This window comes from Macrosteles quadrilineatus, unplaced genomic scaffold (genome assembly GCF_028750875.1).
Source record: "Macrosteles quadrilineatus isolate MER2022 unplaced genomic scaffold, UCM_ALF_1.0 Scaffold_1__1_contigs__length_201487025, whole genome shotgun sequence".
NCBI lineage: Eukaryota > Metazoa > Arthropoda > Insecta > Hemiptera > Cicadellidae > Macrosteles > Macrosteles quadrilineatus.
Window position 1 is genome coordinate 125,835,590 of NW_026542594.1, and position 17,008 is coordinate 125,852,597.

The window sequence follows — 17,008 nt, forward strand, 5'->3', positions numbered from 1 at the left end:
AGACCAATTCCTTAATTACAAGGAAAAATGTGATTCGGATTCCACTATAATCTGTGGGCCCCTCAATTGCCATTGGCTCTATGGGCTATTAATTAACAGCTGTGTTGAAGGAACATGTCGGCCTTAGTACTAACTAAACTACAATATCGTGCCACTCATCCTACACTCATCCTTCACTTATATTTGGCTTACAATACGCACATAGTGGCGTCCCCACCTGAATAGTTGATATAATTAATTGATTATCATGGGCTGTATAGAAATTAGCTCAAATAGTTTTAAGTACATATACACACCAATTAATAGTTGGTATCTAACTGTGTTTTGAAACCTTTAAACGATTTGATTTAAATTATAACGTGGCTTCTAATCAATCATTCCATGATTAAATTTTCAATCAGTTAAGTTGTGATTGACTAAGGTTTATTTACATAAATAGCTTGGTAGTGACAGTTAATAAAGCCAATCATGTTTTTTGTTTGTTTTTCAAATTGAGAATTACAATTTATTATAATAATAAGATAGATTGGTACAATATATTTAATAATTTCTGTGTGTTCAATGTAGGCCACTTATAAAATAACTAGCATTTATACAATAGTTTACAATTATTTCAATTTAGAGATGATTGGTAACAATAAACTGTAAAACGATTTATAATTATTTTAAAAAAATATTGTAAAAAAATTGTGATATATAAATTGTCCATTTATCTCCAAATTTAATTGCAATTGATTTCTTTACCTGTTTCTCCGACATAAAAATGTAAGTGAATATTTGTATGAATTTACGTGAATGGTGTGAAATTTTTACTTTTCAATGGACCAATCCTTAACTGTTTAGAACACAAATCGATATAGTGATTTCTTATTTCATACATGTAAAAATTGTTACTTAAAATCCTTAAATTGGGCGGTTTCAAGGCATACGGTATTTTCTATTAAATAATAAAAAAGAAAATAAGTATGAGCAAGACTGCAGTTCAAGAGAAGGAGGAAGTTGATAGGAACATGTGAACGTAACTTCCCACTTTCACTTTGAAGTTTACGTTGTCCAAAGCATTGTGTCTAATGAATGTACAATATTCTGTTAATGAGCTATAGGTTACATGGCTATACTTAAGTTCAAATTGAATTGTGTATGAAACCAGTCGATTAGCCACCGTTTCATTACAGTTATAGAGAATTTAGTTGTAACCAATCAAAAGTAGGTGAATTTTTTTATTTGACTTATTATGTTATCAATAAACAGTAGTAATATTAATTTACACATATATAGTCCCACTGAAACCACAGTAAACCTCTAAATCGTTATCTAAAATGTAGAAATCAGATAATATTCCGACCCGTTTTACTTCAAAGAAAATTAAAGTAAACTAAATAAAAGTAATAAGTAGTGTAAGTTAAATTAAAGTAAGTAAGTGTATTAAGGTTGTGTTGTTTAGTATGTTAGGGTTGCACATTTGAAAATCTAATTAAAACAGAAATTGATATTATTAGTAACCAATTTGACAAAACTCAAAAATTACTGCTATACGTTACTATTCTTTCAACGTCATATCGTGCGATTAAAATTTTTGCAATAGAAATAGACCATCTTATTTGTATTACATATACCGTTGGTTAAATGGAATAAGTTTAGCATTGTCTACATGTTGAATCAAAATAAAATGTCCTTATGGATTATAGAAAATAACTAGTCACAATATCATAAATAAATGTTGGAAGCGATATAAAAAAGTAAGGAAATATCGATAGAAATAGTTGTGGTTTAGAATTTAGAGATTATTATTAAGGTAGAACTGAGCTTTAAGTTAGACAATTTGATGATGACACTAAGCGGTCGAGAAGATACAAATTATCAGTGATCATCAAAAGGGCTTGTTTTTTAGTGAGAAAATAATTGTTTAGGTAGGACTGGTCATAAAGTCAAAAAGTTATCAGTGAACATAGGACTGGTTGTGGAGTAGGAAATTATTTGTGTAGATTGATTTGGCCTTGAATATATGTATATACAGTAATTATGTGTATATATAGGACTAGTTGTAAAGCTAGAGATTATGTATATAGATATGACTGGTTGTGAAGTTAGAGATTATGTTTATAGATAGGACCGGTTGTGAATCCAGAGATTATGATTATAGATAGGACCGGTTGTGAAGCTAGAGATTATGTTGACAGATAGGTCTAGTTGTAAAGTCAGAGATTATGTTTATAGATAGGACTGGCTGTGAAGTTAGAGATTATGTTTATAGATAGGACCGGTTGTGAATCCAGAGATTATGATTATAGATAGGACCGGTTGTGAAGCTAGAGATTATGTTGACAGATAGGTCTAGTTGTAAAGTCAGAGATTATGTTTATAGATATGACTGGTTGTGAAGTTAGAGATTATGTTTATAGATAGGACCGGTTGTGAATCCAGAGATTATGATTATAGATAGGACCGGTTGTGAAGCTAGAGATTATGTTGACAGATAGGTCTAGTTGTAAAGTCAGAGATTATGTTTATAGATAGGACTGGCTGTGAAGTTAAAGATTATGTTTATAGATAGGACGAGTTGTGAAGTTAGAGATTATGTTTATAGATAGGACTGGCTGTAAAGCCAGAGATTATGTTGATAGATAAGTCTTTTTGTGAATTCAGAGATTATGTTCATACAAAGGACTGGTTGTGAAGTTAGAGATTGTTTTTATAGACAGAACTTATTGTAAAGTTAGAGATTATGTTAATAGATAGGACTGGTTGTATGGTTAGAAATGGTGCGTGAAGAAATGAATGGTTGACATGTTAGAAATTATCTGTGGACATTCGATACGTTGTCAGTGATGATCGGTAAGCGCACAGTTGTTGGTCGGTGTAGTAAGGGATGGTCTGTATGTGGGGGAGGTATTGTTGGACGGCTTTATCGTCAAGAGGGTGAGGGGGGGGTATTGAGGATCGTAACTCCGCACTCAGTCTAGTCCAACACCTTGGTTTTGAATTATCAATTCCCTCTGAGAGCTACTTAATATTCATTTAAGGCTTTACACTTTGCATCTTACTACCCAATGAACCTTTTTTTTAATTGGCACGTTTACGATTCAGCATCAGGTTAGTTGTTATGAAAAAGATCATGGTAAAAAAATGTAAGTTTGGATATCTATGTAAGGATGGGTTGGATACATTTACAATTTGATAGTTTTGAAAAATAGACAACGCTGATTGGTTTTGTGATTAAGTTACTTTTTCCTTATAGCCAGGTCCAACCAATGACGATTTGGCTATGACCCAATTATTATAGTTCTTCAAAGCAAGAAGAAGTGACTCTGCAATCAAGATCTAACTCCATACGAAGCCATTCGAAAACGTCTTTACTTCTGAGCATATTTGCAGCATCATTCGTTAAGACTGCAATTAACTTTCACAAATGAAATTTTTAACATTTTCTGATGGAAAAGCATTCGTATCAACGAACAATGGGTTTTCGTGTGGAATGTGCTTTGAACGATTTGTTTTAAATGTATAATCCAAGTCCTTAATTAGATCCTATTGCTTTTAAAACTTACACTTATCTTAAAGCTTGTGAGAAGATTGTAAAAAGGACACTTTTTGTCTTATTTGTCCTCTTGACCTCTTTCTACACAAGCCTGGAGACGTTTTGAGCCGCAACTCAATTAAACCTTAATTACTTAATTGTTGAGTAACGAGGTAATTGCATTCTGTAAAGTGTGTGATGACCTTAACCTCGTAGGGACATGACTGATTCATTTTATATTTGAAAAATAGGACAATTAATAAATGAAAATACTAATGCAATGTTATGGATGAATATTAACCTTATAATATCAAATAAATAATAATGTACAAATAACGTGAAACTACGATTGGACATTTTAGTTAATTAAACTTTTCCTTAGCTTGCCATCTTTAAATTGGCAATTTTTTCGAAGCCCTGTTTTTTTTAGGTAATTACGTTTGTATGATTAAACAACAACGTAAGTTATAATCAGTGACATATGTTAAGTCCTCTTTATTTAACTTCTAAACACATTCTTTAGATTTACCTTCTGCATGTTCTCATTTAAGGAATAATAAAATGCGCAATACAGTATAAAAAGTAAATTGTATTTCCTCTTAGAAAGTAATGCTATAAAAGAGTTACTTAAAACAATTCAAACAATTATTTGTTTAAGCTGTATAAATATTGTTAAAAAATATTCTATGTATTTTTTAGTTAGTTCAACATAAGACCTCATAGATTCAGCTAATCACAGCAAAAATGACTGCATTTACGTTCATTCATACGTAAAACCTCTTGCGATAATGTGTAATTTAATGCTCACGAAATAAACATAGCTTTAAATATTACTAAATATTGCGTTATTTAGCTATTCCAACTGATATCACAAACGTTCCATGAAGTATGTCATTCTAATATAAAGCAAAATCTAAACAAATATTTAATTAAGTAAAATATTGTAGGCATACTTCGTCTTAATATTTTGAAACATGCTTGATCATTAGTCATAGCACGATCATTGTTACATGAGTTTTTTGTATCCATAGAACAGTAGCTGTTGTACTAGAAGGCAGTATAATATAGAGCTAAGATCGTTCACACTCAGAAATATTTCTTGCTGGTAGGGAAATTTCCTATCCCAAGAAAGAGTTGGTTAAATGGCGTATTACTGCTATAACAGATTCCCTCAAAAGACGACGATGACCTTTTTATTTCTATATTTTGATTTTTTCTTGGCTGTCACAACTCAGAATTAAGATTCCGCTGTGCAACATTTCCAGCAAATCCTATAATGTCATAGTTCTTAGCTGCTTCATCCAATTTCTGGTTGATCCTGCCACAATAGTTATTGGTGTTCTCAATATTTCAGCATGGTGCAAATGCTACTTGAAGAAGAATTACCCTTACAAGAGTGGTTGTTGTGGATCTTGAGCATTATCTTAGCTCAAGATTAGTGATATCAAAGCCACTGAAGCCATGGCCCCCGACAGTGGTTTCTTTAATAGAAACAGCTGATTCCCAGATTAATGTTGATATCATTGCCTTCAACAAAACTCTATATTTGCTTCCTCTGTGTTACAAAAGGCGTCCGCTTCTCCCAAAAACAGCTGACCATTCTCACAGACACACAGCTGGTAGATCTTGTCACTGCGATATGAGTGTTTGTGATGATGTCTATGTAGTCCAGGGAACAGCACGTTGGATGACTCTAGCTTTATCTGAAAACACACATAGTAAATTATTTGTGACTGTCTATAATAAATAGTGTAAATAGTGTAGCAGTAGTATTTCATGGCCTAATCATGATTAATTGTCTCTCATTTTACATCGTAACATATTTAGCTTTAATGGTTACACGTTGTTGTCTGGATTTAAAACAAATAATCAATCAATAAAGTGGACTGAATCAAATAGAAATAACAACAGCTGTCTCAACACTGAACAAGCACACTGTGTTGCAGCTGTTTCATGTGATAGTGGTCATACTTCTTATGAAAAAAAAGTTTAAGTTTGTCAATATCTTGAGCACTCTAGCTTGGGTTAAACTAAATTTCAACTTCCACAGTGTTTAAAGATACATCATTCAATTGCTTCTCTTACTTTGATCTACTAACCATTAATAGAAACAATGTCTTAACAAGGGGTTTCCATGGCTTGAAAATTGACCCGTATGGTTTCAGAAATGAAGAAAATAAACTTGCTTTCAAGCTTAAAGTAAGTAAAGCGTCGTTGACCTTGTAAAAATACTGGACGATATTTCAAATGGCTTGCAACAATCCATTGAAGGACAAACTAAAGTGCATTGGTCAATGACACGGCCATATAGACTATGCCGTAGAATAAGAGTCTAAAGTTTTAATGAAACCAAGAGACACTCACAGATCCCTCGTCAGTTTGCAGGTTTATATCCAGGTTGCTGGATACTTGTATGTCTCCAGCTCTGCTCTCTATAGAGATGCCTGCAGGTGTGCCTACCTCCACACTCTTCATCACTGACTCCAGTCTGCAAACAGGAAAACTTGGTTTAAAATAAGAAACCAAAAGTGGCACAGACGTTGAAATTAACCGGGTCTAGGATTTCACTAGATTCAAACTACAATAAACTATTTGCGCACCAAGGGTGGGGGCAATATAGCACTAAGGTTAAACTATCGTTTTCGTATTGGCTTTATGTCAATCTGCTTGAGCTATCCATTCTTTAAGTTTTATCAAGTCAAAGTCATAACTATGAAGAGAGTTTTGTCTGTTAAAGACACTAGGCATAATTGGTTATTTGACATTCTTTTCGAATCTTCTCTCGATTTTGCTTGCTAAGTACTATGTTCAGTACCAAAACACATATAGAAGAATAAATGGGGGGTAAAAGAGCCTATAGACCTTTTAGCATATTTAATACATCTACAATTTGATGTAATTAAGATGCCTAATTTGATTGCAATAATATTATTTTAGTTGCATTTCAAACAGAAAAATTGTGGATTTTCATATTGTTCAATAAATATTTCGTCAAGTTTCATGAAGTAAAAAAGCAAGATCTTTACCAAATTCTTGTATGCGATAGTGAAAATGTTTCCTGAATATAAATATATAATATACAGGGTGTCCCGGAACTCTCTAAAAATAAAAAAAATAAATAAAGATAAAAGATAAGATAAGATAAAATAAATTAAATTGTATGCTTATTTTACCAAGTAATTGTTTTTTTTTATTCTTTTTTTTATGTGTAGTGAAGTGTGAAGAACTTTTATTTTGATGAAGCAGCCAGTAAGGACTCTATCACGCACAGGTCATTGTGACCCATGTGATATTTTTATTTCTTAATGTATTTGCTGCAAAATAATGTGTATAAATAAAGAATTTCTCTCTCTCTCTCTCTCTCTCTCTACCAATATTTTAGGGCATTGATCCTGGGTAAGAAACGTACCAAAATATCATATTTAAATTGTCCGGAAGCCCTTAGTTACTCACACAGCCGCCATTTTGTTTTTTTCAGTTATTAATGTTTTTCTAAAGAATGGTTAAACATAGGAAATGGAAAATTTGCACAAACATTTATGACAACTAGACAAAGCTACAACAAAATTATGACGATTTTTCAAATTCATAAAACAAAATGGTGGTCATTTAAAATTTTATTTCTTAAATAACTCAAAAACCATTGATTTTGTCTAGCTTTGTCTAGTTGTCATAAATGTTTGTGCAAAGTTTCCATTTCGTATGTTTAACCATTCTTTAGAAAAAAATTAATAACTGAAAAACACAAAATGGCGGCTGTGTGAGTAACTAAGGACTTCCGGACGGTTTAAATATGATATTTAGTTATGTTTCTTACCCAGGAGCAATGCCCTAAAATATTGGTAGAGAGTTCCGGGACACCCTGTATGATATAATTTATAATTCTTTAGTTTGGTTACACCTATATTTCTTTTTATGCCTTTTACTTTTGTATGCAAATTAGGGTGGTCATATTTAACAAAACACGAGCACAGTCTGATCCCCTGGTGATTTAAATTTGTCAATAATACTTCATCAAGCCGTGATAGTACTTACCAAGAATATTTAATAAAATCTTGACTTAGCCTTGTTTTAGAAGTAAGGCGCATCAGTTTTTATATAGCATTGTTTCAGAAGTATGCTGCCACTATAATTTCAGGACAATGAATCCCAGCCATAGAACCAACAAGTACCGGTATAGCAGAACACGTTTGAAAAGTGTAGTTAAATTAGTTTACTGTACATTTGTGTTTAGATACGTATCCAAAAAGCATTAAAAATATTTTATTAACAACTTACACAAGATTAGACCGTACATCAGCACTGACGACGGGTGTCAATAAATCTCCCTTGAGAACAGCTCCACCTTCGCCTAAAAATATAAGCATATTATATATGTATTGGTAGCTAGTATAAAGGTGCTTTTATGAAAAGCTGCAGATTACTGAATTCATTCCCCACAATATTTAGGGACGGAATTTATACATAGATTTCCTATTTCAACCAACCTTCATGCATGAATATTATATGAAATTATCTCCCTTAATTTTTTTCACTGTCTCATAGTCATACCTTTTCTTCTGTTTTTTAGAGGTGGAAACTAGAGTGTTTAACATTTTAAACACGCAGTTGCGTTGATTATATTATATATCTCCAAATCCACCAGCAGAAGAGAGACCCGGACATAAACACTGAACAGACACAGAAGTATTTCTGGACTTTTTGAAGGTTGTCATGGTTAATACTGTATAACCGTATAAAAGGGCTTAAAACATTTCAGACTAATTAAAAAAGTTACCGACAGCAGTGGACCTTGACGTTACTTAACGAACTCCGTGTTTATTGCAATTTATAACCTCTTTGTGACTTAATACCCTTTAGTGGAAAAAGCTACTTCATTTATTAAAATAAGGAAATAACATAAATGAATCAGTGATTTACCTGAGATGGCGAGTAAATGTGTGAAGAGCGACACGGAGTCTGGGTTGACGTTGAACAATGTCTTGCCTCGAGGATCAGACACTGTGAAGTTGTGAGAGTTGATGTCCAGGACACTTCCACCTTGAGAAATAAGGACAAGTTAGATATAAAAATGTCAATATATTGTAAGAAGATTGGTCTGTTGTGGAATTTTATGTTCAGGGCACTTCCAACTTGAGAAATAACGGCTAGTTAGATATAAACACATTGCAAGACGATTGATCTGTTGTTGGATTTTATATTCAGCACATCTCCACCAAGGCTACCTTTTGACATAAGGAAATAATTTCTGTGATTTAGACCGTTTGTAGTAGTAGGATAAGACAAATCGAGAAACTAGGAAAGGTGATGTCTAGACCTCCAACTTAAGTAACAAAGTTAAGTTGAAGATTTTGTTGAATGCTTATTGTTGGTAGGAAAAAAGAAAATATGATGGTGCATGTCCAAGCCACATCCACCTTGAGAGACAAATACACGTTAAAGATTATTTTTATAATCTATATAAGGAAAATACAAATCAACAAATTTTGAAAGTTGAGTGAGATTCTTTTATCGATAGGCCAAATACCATGATTAAGTTTAGATAAAAGGAAACAACAAAGCAAATTTAATGTGTATTTTGTTAGGATCAATTTTAAAAGGATTCCCTAACACAAGTCATGGCATATTATTTATTTAATAAGTTTGTAAAATCCTGATGAATGTAAAGATACTGAAAGATAATTCCAAAAAGAAACATATGTGTTACAAAATTTTGTTTTTATTTTGACAAAAACTCTTCAAAATAAATTAGCCACATACCCAGTTCAATGGTAGATGTAGAGAAGCCAAGCCTGTCAGTAGTTCTCAGTGTAAGATTTTTGACACTTCTCACAGTCATCGGTTGACCTTCCCTAGTCTTGAGCCCAGAGGTGATCAATAGATCTCGTACGTAAGACTTGGCTGTGAACTGAACACCTCCTCCGAACGACTGCAAGTAGTTCATTCCATGCTGAAGACAAAAAAATAGTCCAAATGGTGACTCTGCCATTCCTAGTGGTGCTAGTTTAACAAATATTCAAAATATCATAAGCTACCCGGGTTATAATTAGATATTAACTTAAAAATAGGTGACCTGATAGAGATCGATGAACGATTAGGATGTTTAAATCCCCCTCTACTCGGTCAAGGGCGATTTTTAACCGGACTTTTGTTATGTTGCTGTTATGTTTTATGTTATGTCATGTTACAATAATTAAATGTGGTAGGTTATATAACGGGTGACTGCCTGGAACCGGACGAATTTGTAACAGCTGTTACATTGTTGCTACGCGTGCTAGGGAGATTGAGGTTATGTCATTGTTTTGAGTGAGCGTTGCCATTTTAGTCACGATGGATCAGTGGTCAGTTCAGCACCGTGTTTTTGCATATGACACATTTATTAAAAATGGCGAATCCGTTATCAAAACACAGCGTATCTTCCGACGCCACTTTAATATTGCGCGAAATGACAAGGTTCCAAGCCGGAATACATTGCTAAGATGGGTGCACAAGTTCAGAACAACAGGAACAGTCTCAAAGAAAATGCCACCCGGTCCAGCAAGAACAGTGAGAACACCAGACAACACCGCCACAGTGAGAACTGCTTTGATGAGGAGCCCGGGTCGCTCTGCACGAAGACACGCACAAGAGCTACGCATGAAGCGCGATTCTGTCAGAATAATTTTTTTAAATCAGATTTGAAATTTCATCCTTACAAAATACAGGTGGTACAGCAACTGAAATAGAGGGACTTTGGACAAAGAGAAGATTTCGCAGTACGTATGCAGGTGTTGTTTACTGATAATCCTGATGTAATGATGTTAATGAGCGACGAAGCTCACTTCCACTTAAAGGGTTCAGTAAACAAACAAAACTTACGATATTGGGCTCCTGAAAATCCATGTAACTTTAATGAAAAACCACTCCACTCTCCAAAAGTAACGGATTGGTGTGCTGTAGGCCACATTGGGATAATTGGTCCGTATTTTTTTTTTTTTTTTTTTTTTAGGAAAATTGAGTCACAGTGACAGTGAATTCTGTACGCTATGTTCACATGTTGGAAACATATCTCAAGCCACAACTTCGGAGGCGATGAATAAACGTGAAAAATGTTTACTTCCAACAAGATGGGACCACAGCGCATACTGCCGTTGCATCGATGCGAGTTGTGAAGAAGATGTTCCCTGGCAAGTTGATTTCACGTTTTGGTGACGTGCCGTGGCCGCCGAGGTCACCAGATTTGTCGCCCTGTGACTATTTCTTATGGGGGTATTTGAAAGCTCGTGTCTATGTTCACAAACCACGAACTTTATTGCAGCTAAAAGATGCAATCACCGAAGAGGTGAATTTGATTGGACAAGACATGTTGATGAGAGTGCGTAATGATTTTCTCCAGAGGTTGGAAACCTGTATCCAGGTTAACGGCCATCACATGCATGATATCATCTTTAAGAAATAAGCCCAAACTAGGATAAAAGGTTCCATAAAACATATGTTTTTTGAAATGGTATGTTTTCACCAATTCAACCAATAAAATAATTTTACTATATAAAATAAGGTTGTACTATTCATTTAAAAAACGTTCGGTTCCCGGCAGTCATCCTGTATGACTTAATCCAACATAATTAAACCTATCAACTGTGTCGATTTGTTTTATTCTTTGCAGTGTATTAATAAATATTCTTAAAGCATAATATATTTTCTTTAGCTCCTTAGCAAATAGAAATTTATCTCAAGATAAATGGATAAATTGTTTAGGCTAGTAACTGAATGATTACTGTTTATAATGGGATGAGAATTATTCATAGGTACGTTAATCCAGTTGTTAAATAAGTCTTTTGTTTAGCGAATATAGTCTTATTTACTTCTTAAACAAGTAGTTCTGTAGATTAGTTGTTAATATTATGTTTAAAGTCAATTCTAAACAGATGTATACACTAATTTCATATGTATAAGACATTTAAATTGTATGTTGTTAAACAACTGAAATTATTTTTTCTACTATTACTACAATATTACCTTTTTATAATATAAGTTGACAAACAGTAGCAACCCTACAGACGCATGGCAGCTCTTGCTCAGTATATACACAATATATATATATACATACATATATATATTGGCTATCTGCTAATTCAGTAAAAAAAAACTCATAACTACGGTAATGTTTATTGTTATTCAGTTTTAGAATATGTGTTTTGTAATGTGTTATTTATTTAAAAGTGTGTATTTTATTTATTCATGCTGTAATATTACTTCTCTGTGATGTAGCTAAAACTGCAGGTACCTATTGTACCAACATAGGTTGTACCTAAATGATGTTTGACATTTTGTGCTAATTGTTTCAGTTTTTCACAAAATGTCAGCTTTGGTCAACTTACCGAATCAACGCTGAGGACCTTGCTGATCCAAAATACCAACGTCAGATTAACAGTCATCATTGACACGAGCACTATCAGTACCACAAACAGGCACCTTCGCTCCCAGCAGATGATCCGGGCCATGCTTGGGGAACAGGTGAACTCTCTTTCTGTTCTGCTGTCAGAGTCTGCCATGCTGAAAATTAAATTTTAAATAGGATAAGTGATTTCGCTAGGTGGTAGACTTTGGTCCTTGAGAAATTCGATCCACTTTGTAACTTTCCGTTGAAGATGGATTACTTTAACGTGTCCACAGTATTGATAGGTTGGCTTTTTCTTAAGTGAAAAGAAAATGTCAACTTCCAAAGACCAAGATTTTACAAGATAATTGATGTTTATTTACAAAATTAAGATTCATTACACAGGTTGTTTTTTTTAACGCAACCCAAAATATAGGTACTGTGAGACACTGTTTAACTACAAAATAAGCTTTAATATTGGCATCCCTGTTTTCTTTACTTCAATAGCGATCAGCTGAAATACATTGTTGTATCCTTCTCTATGAGGTTTAGTATTATTGAGAGTTTACTCTAAATAAGATTAACATAGTGTTTCCCAGACTCAACGAGTCAGAAGAATATGCTAAAAGTAAACCATTGGTTTTGCTCCAAGAGATGTTGGAAATTAAATTTCCAGGTGTATTTCTAGACATGCCCAAGTTTAATCAAACCGGATCCGTAGTAAACAAAAAAATACACCATAACCTCATAGATAACTAAGCAAAAATGCATATCAGCTGATCGGCAAAAAAGTAAAGAAAACAGGGGTTGCGTAAAAAAACACGTTGCATATACGTGTAGTTAGTACGTGTAGTCGTTAGTAGGTATAATGTTAATGCATCTTGTCCTCTAGTTTGTCATAAATGTCAAATAAAATATGTGTCAGTAAGTAATTGATGAATTATTAACCTTTCATACGATTGAAACTTTAAGACTGTTCTACGTACGCATGGGAAAGTTTATATCTTCAGCCTCATCCTAGAATTCCTTATAGTGCTTCGCCCGGTTTGAAATCTTTATCATGCTAAGTTTGTGGGAATTATTATATTCACCAGTTATCACGAAATTAGAAAGAAAAATTCCAAATTTACATCTGATTTGCTTGAAAGGTTCAATTTATTTATTTTTACATTTTTTTTCTCTGTGACGTCAAGCAGATGATTGAGACGAATCTGACAATTGTTGGTTAAACTAAAAACTTTTTAGTAGCAGTGTTAAAGAACTTATCTTTATCAAATCAGAGACATAATCGTGTTGCAAATAGTTAAATCACCCAAAGTACTTCATTATTGAAGTGCCATCATGAATTTACTAAAACAACTTAAACAGTCAGCATGTAAGTCTTTCTCTGATTCCAACTGGTTATGTTTTAGTTTTACACCTAAACCTCTCATTTACGAAGCTAACATCAAATAGATTTTATATTGACGATGTAGTCTAGTAAATTCCTAATAAATGTTGAGTTTTGAGTTCAAAGACCTAATAGAAATCAATGTCCCCTCACAATATTACAATAAAATTACATATTGCATAATAGTATTAAATCTTTTATACTATCTTTGTTTGAAATTATATTGAACACCATGAACAGACCTCATGAAAAAAATGTATTCAAGTTTCAAATTCAAGTACCAGTGACCAAGGTTTAAAGAGTCAACAGATTAGTACATTCATCCTTGTTATATACTTTTAGAAACTTGTTGAGCTAAAATTAAATCAAAGGCCAATTGCATTATGCTTTATGCTTTTGTAATCCGAAGTGAAAGTTTTACAATTTCTTTATGAATAACAGAATTTGTTCAACTCAAAAGTGTGGAAGCAAAAGAGTTAATAAGCTATTAATTCCTAAATTATTTTATGTTACAAATTATTAATAGTAAGAGAGTGGATTGTGATAGTGTATTGCAACTGTACATATATGTACTAATTACTTACAATAAATATATTTAAAAGGAAAGAATGCCTTAGAAATATAATTCAAAATTCAAGTTTGAACAACTCCAAAGATATACAATAACAGTCACATACCTTGACATGATTGAAATTTCTCGTTCACAAATACGACTATATTATCACATAAAAATAGTATAAGTGGTTTCCAAACCGTCTTTGGCCACGAATCATAAAAACTGCAGTTTTACTGTTAATACAATGATTTCCGAACAGAATATAAAAACTATTCTTACAATAAATCTAACTTTTATCAACAGCACAATACACCAGCGTTCGCTTCGCACGCACGACGGTTCGCAGCTGGCAACTAAAGCTATTTTTGCCATTCCCTCGCCCCTCCCTATTATATCCAGAAACAGCTCCGTGTTTCGTATATACGTGCCACGTATTGTACCAAACATTGCTCAGTTCCAGCCAGTTAATTTCTAAGTATTTTTGGGAGTCTATGAGTAATTCTCTGGCAAGCTCTACCTTCTCACCGTTTAACTGTGCCGCAGATTTTGAAAGTCGTGTTGTTCAGAAGATTAAGTGTTCAGACAACAAGATTATTCATTATTAAATCGTATGGTTGTTCAGTTTCGTCAATGTATTCAATTAGTCAATTAGTATTCGATAAAAATAATGTGTTCTCAATATTTATTATTAATTCCAAAGTCTCTCGACTAGTACGTGTTTTTATTTTGCAGATTTTGTCTTAACAGTTTTTCGCTGCTATCCAGTTTTGTGACAGCTTTCGAGGATTTGAGCTCACAAAGCCAAATCTTCTAATAAGAAATGCCAAACTTTTATAAGATTTTTTATTTAAATCTTTACAAAATATTATTTGATTACTTGTGTCCTTGCAGATTAAATATAGTCCATTCCTAATTCATAATATAATATAGCGTTTTCTTACTGTAACCATTATGTACAGAATTCAAAGTATGTGTCATCTCAAGAAGATTATATGTATTATGTTTCATTAATATCCTTGATTTTTACCAAATAAGTTAGTTATTGAAATACTGGAATTATAAAACGACAATACCACAAACCCATTCCGTAGTTTAGGTTTCATAAGGAAATGGTTGAATTGTTTTGATCATTTTAAAGTTGTTTTTGAACTTAAGCTACATATAATTCAAAGTAACCTATTTAAAATTATTTTTTCAGCAACAATATAGTAACATATTTTGATATTTTGTAGTCTCTCAAAGTTCAAATATTTTCTACGGGAACATCCTTATGTGAATTAGTTTAATTCACTAAAAAAATTAAATAACTTCTTGATCAGCATTGTACGTGTTATTAAATTTACGGAAAGTAAATAACGATACGTCTTATAACACTTAAAACATATATTTACGCTTATACTATTCACAAGACGGTAAATATACAAAAGATGGTAAGTGGACCACTATAACAGTATAAGCGTGAATAACAGTATAACAGTATAAGCGTAAATTTATGTTTTAAGTGTTATAAGACGTATCGTTATTTACTTTCCTAAAAAAATTAACACAAACAAATTTAATTCTTAACCACTCTTGTGATTGTGGTATTTATTTAAAGATATATTAAAAGGCTTTATGAGACGGCGCTCCAAAGTCCTTCAATTCTGTACACATGCTTGGAATGCATCTGTCTCTTTTGCACCAAATAGGTATTGTTTGACAAACAAGAAAATGGGTGAACACATTTCAATAATATACAATGTGTGAAGGTTAAGACAGATCTAGAATATTTTAACTTTAACAAAATATGTTTAATTCAAGCAGTTTTTGGAAACGGCCAGTTATGCAACTACATCTTGTAAACACATTACAAATTAATTAATGAAAATTATATAGACATTTCATTACTAGTTTTATTACAAATTAATAGATGATACGTTCTTAGAGTGAAAATTACGTATCATATGATTGAGACAAAAGAATCTATATAAATGGTGTCATGGATGTAAAATATGTTAATGGATTATGTCTTTACTAAATAAGTTTGTTGTTACAGTGTTTAGTTATGTCATAAAAAGTATGGTCTATAAAATTAAGTATTCTGATTTTTTTCTTCAAAATACAAAATATTTTGGTGCCAAATTACTTTTATTATAACCCTCCATATATTTATAAAAAGATATTAACATAAAGTAATGTTTTCGAAAATTAGTTTTTGTATGTTAGATGATGGCAAATCTATGGATGTGCTAAAGGTTGGCCTGTTTTCGGAAAGAGAAAATTAAAGATGTGTTGGTTTTCGAAAACTATAATATGCGTAGTATAGATTCTTAAAATACCCATCTTAAGAATCAATGCTATATAGTGCAAAGTCTATTGAAAAATTGGTGCATATGAATGATATAGTTCTGAAATTGAATATGCTAATTGTAAGCATTTCAATAATTTTTTAACTTTAAGAGATTATTCATATTAAATAAATAAAATAAAATTAATGTTTCAGGAAACTTACAGTGTGTAAATATATATTTAATTGGTACGAGGTTAGCTAGAGTTACGTAATATAAGGACAGCAGCAACACAGAATGTCCTGGACTGAGGCGCGGCACGGCGATACTGACTGTAGAGGGTAGTGAGCCGTCAGGGGGAGGGGGTTGGAGGCGGAGTCCGACCCACCGCCCCAACGACACAATTTCACATGTGCATCGATATTTTCAGCTGTTCTTAAGAAATATATTACTGCTTAAAGAACTTTACAGCTGTATATATTTTGGTACACACAAGATGGAATATTTTCTAGTCAAAATACCGTGTAAGTTTATCAAATTTATTTAAAGATAAACATGAACTTCAAGTTGTGGAATTAGACTTTTTAGAATATTTTGGAAAATTCGAAAATTTTCCTTTCCACTAAATCTTGGTATATTTACCTATCTAGAACACTAATATAGCACGTATATGCTATTAATCTCTATCTGGAGTAAATATCTGAAGGTCCAGGGGAACCGGTCCACCCAAAATAACGAATACGGAGAAAAAAAGTACTGCAATAGATATATTGTAATATATTTTTAGTTGCCATTTGGATCTAGGTTGTGTTAATAAGGTTAAAATAACTGGGAATGTTCCAGCTACAATAATTTGCTTAAATATCCTCAATCCCATTGGTGTGAACACGGTTTAAAACCCCACTTCTTGCGGAGAATC

At 32.7% G+C, this 17,008-nt stretch overlaps 1 protein-coding gene across 2 annotated transcripts; it reads right to left on the bottom strand.

Annotated features, from left to right (window-relative positions):
* Nucleotides 1-4,187: 4,187 nt before the first annotated feature.
* LOC128983057 (gamma-sarcoglycan-like) lies at nucleotides 4,188-16,378 on the bottom strand. 2 transcript variants are annotated; one of them, XM_054402191.1, is made up of 7 exons: nucleotides 16,314-16,378; nucleotides 11,878-12,052; nucleotides 9,278-9,467; nucleotides 8,438-8,557; nucleotides 7,796-7,868; nucleotides 5,882-6,005; nucleotides 4,188-5,220 (listed from the first exon to the last, which is right to left on the bottom strand). In XM_054402191.1, exons 2-7 carry the CDS (start codon nucleotides 12,049-12,051, stop codon nucleotides 5,047-5,049), a joined length of 855 nt encoding a protein of 284 aa, XP_054258166.1. In that variant the 5' UTR covers nucleotide 12,052; nucleotides 16,314-16,378; the 3' UTR covers nucleotides 4,188-5,046. The 2 variants fall into 2 exon arrangements, with proteins under 2 accessions (XP_054258166.1, XP_054258165.1); XM_054402190.1 differs by lacking the exon at nucleotides 16,314-16,378 and adding an exon at nucleotides 13,944-14,062.
* Between the last annotated feature and the right edge of the window lie 630 nt (nucleotides 16,379-17,008).

Excerpts from the sequence above, each read along its gene's own strand:
- LOC128983057 (XM_054402190.1), bottom strand. Across the intron at positions 8,558-9,277 it reads TACATCTACCATTGAACTGG|GTGGAAGTGTCCTGGACATC; the intron begins GTATGTGGCTAA and ends TTATTTCTCAAG. Across the intron at positions 6,006-7,795 it reads GATGTACGGTCTAATCTTGT|ACTGGAGTCAGTGATGAAGA; the intron begins GTAAGTTGTTAA and ends TCCTGTTTGCAG.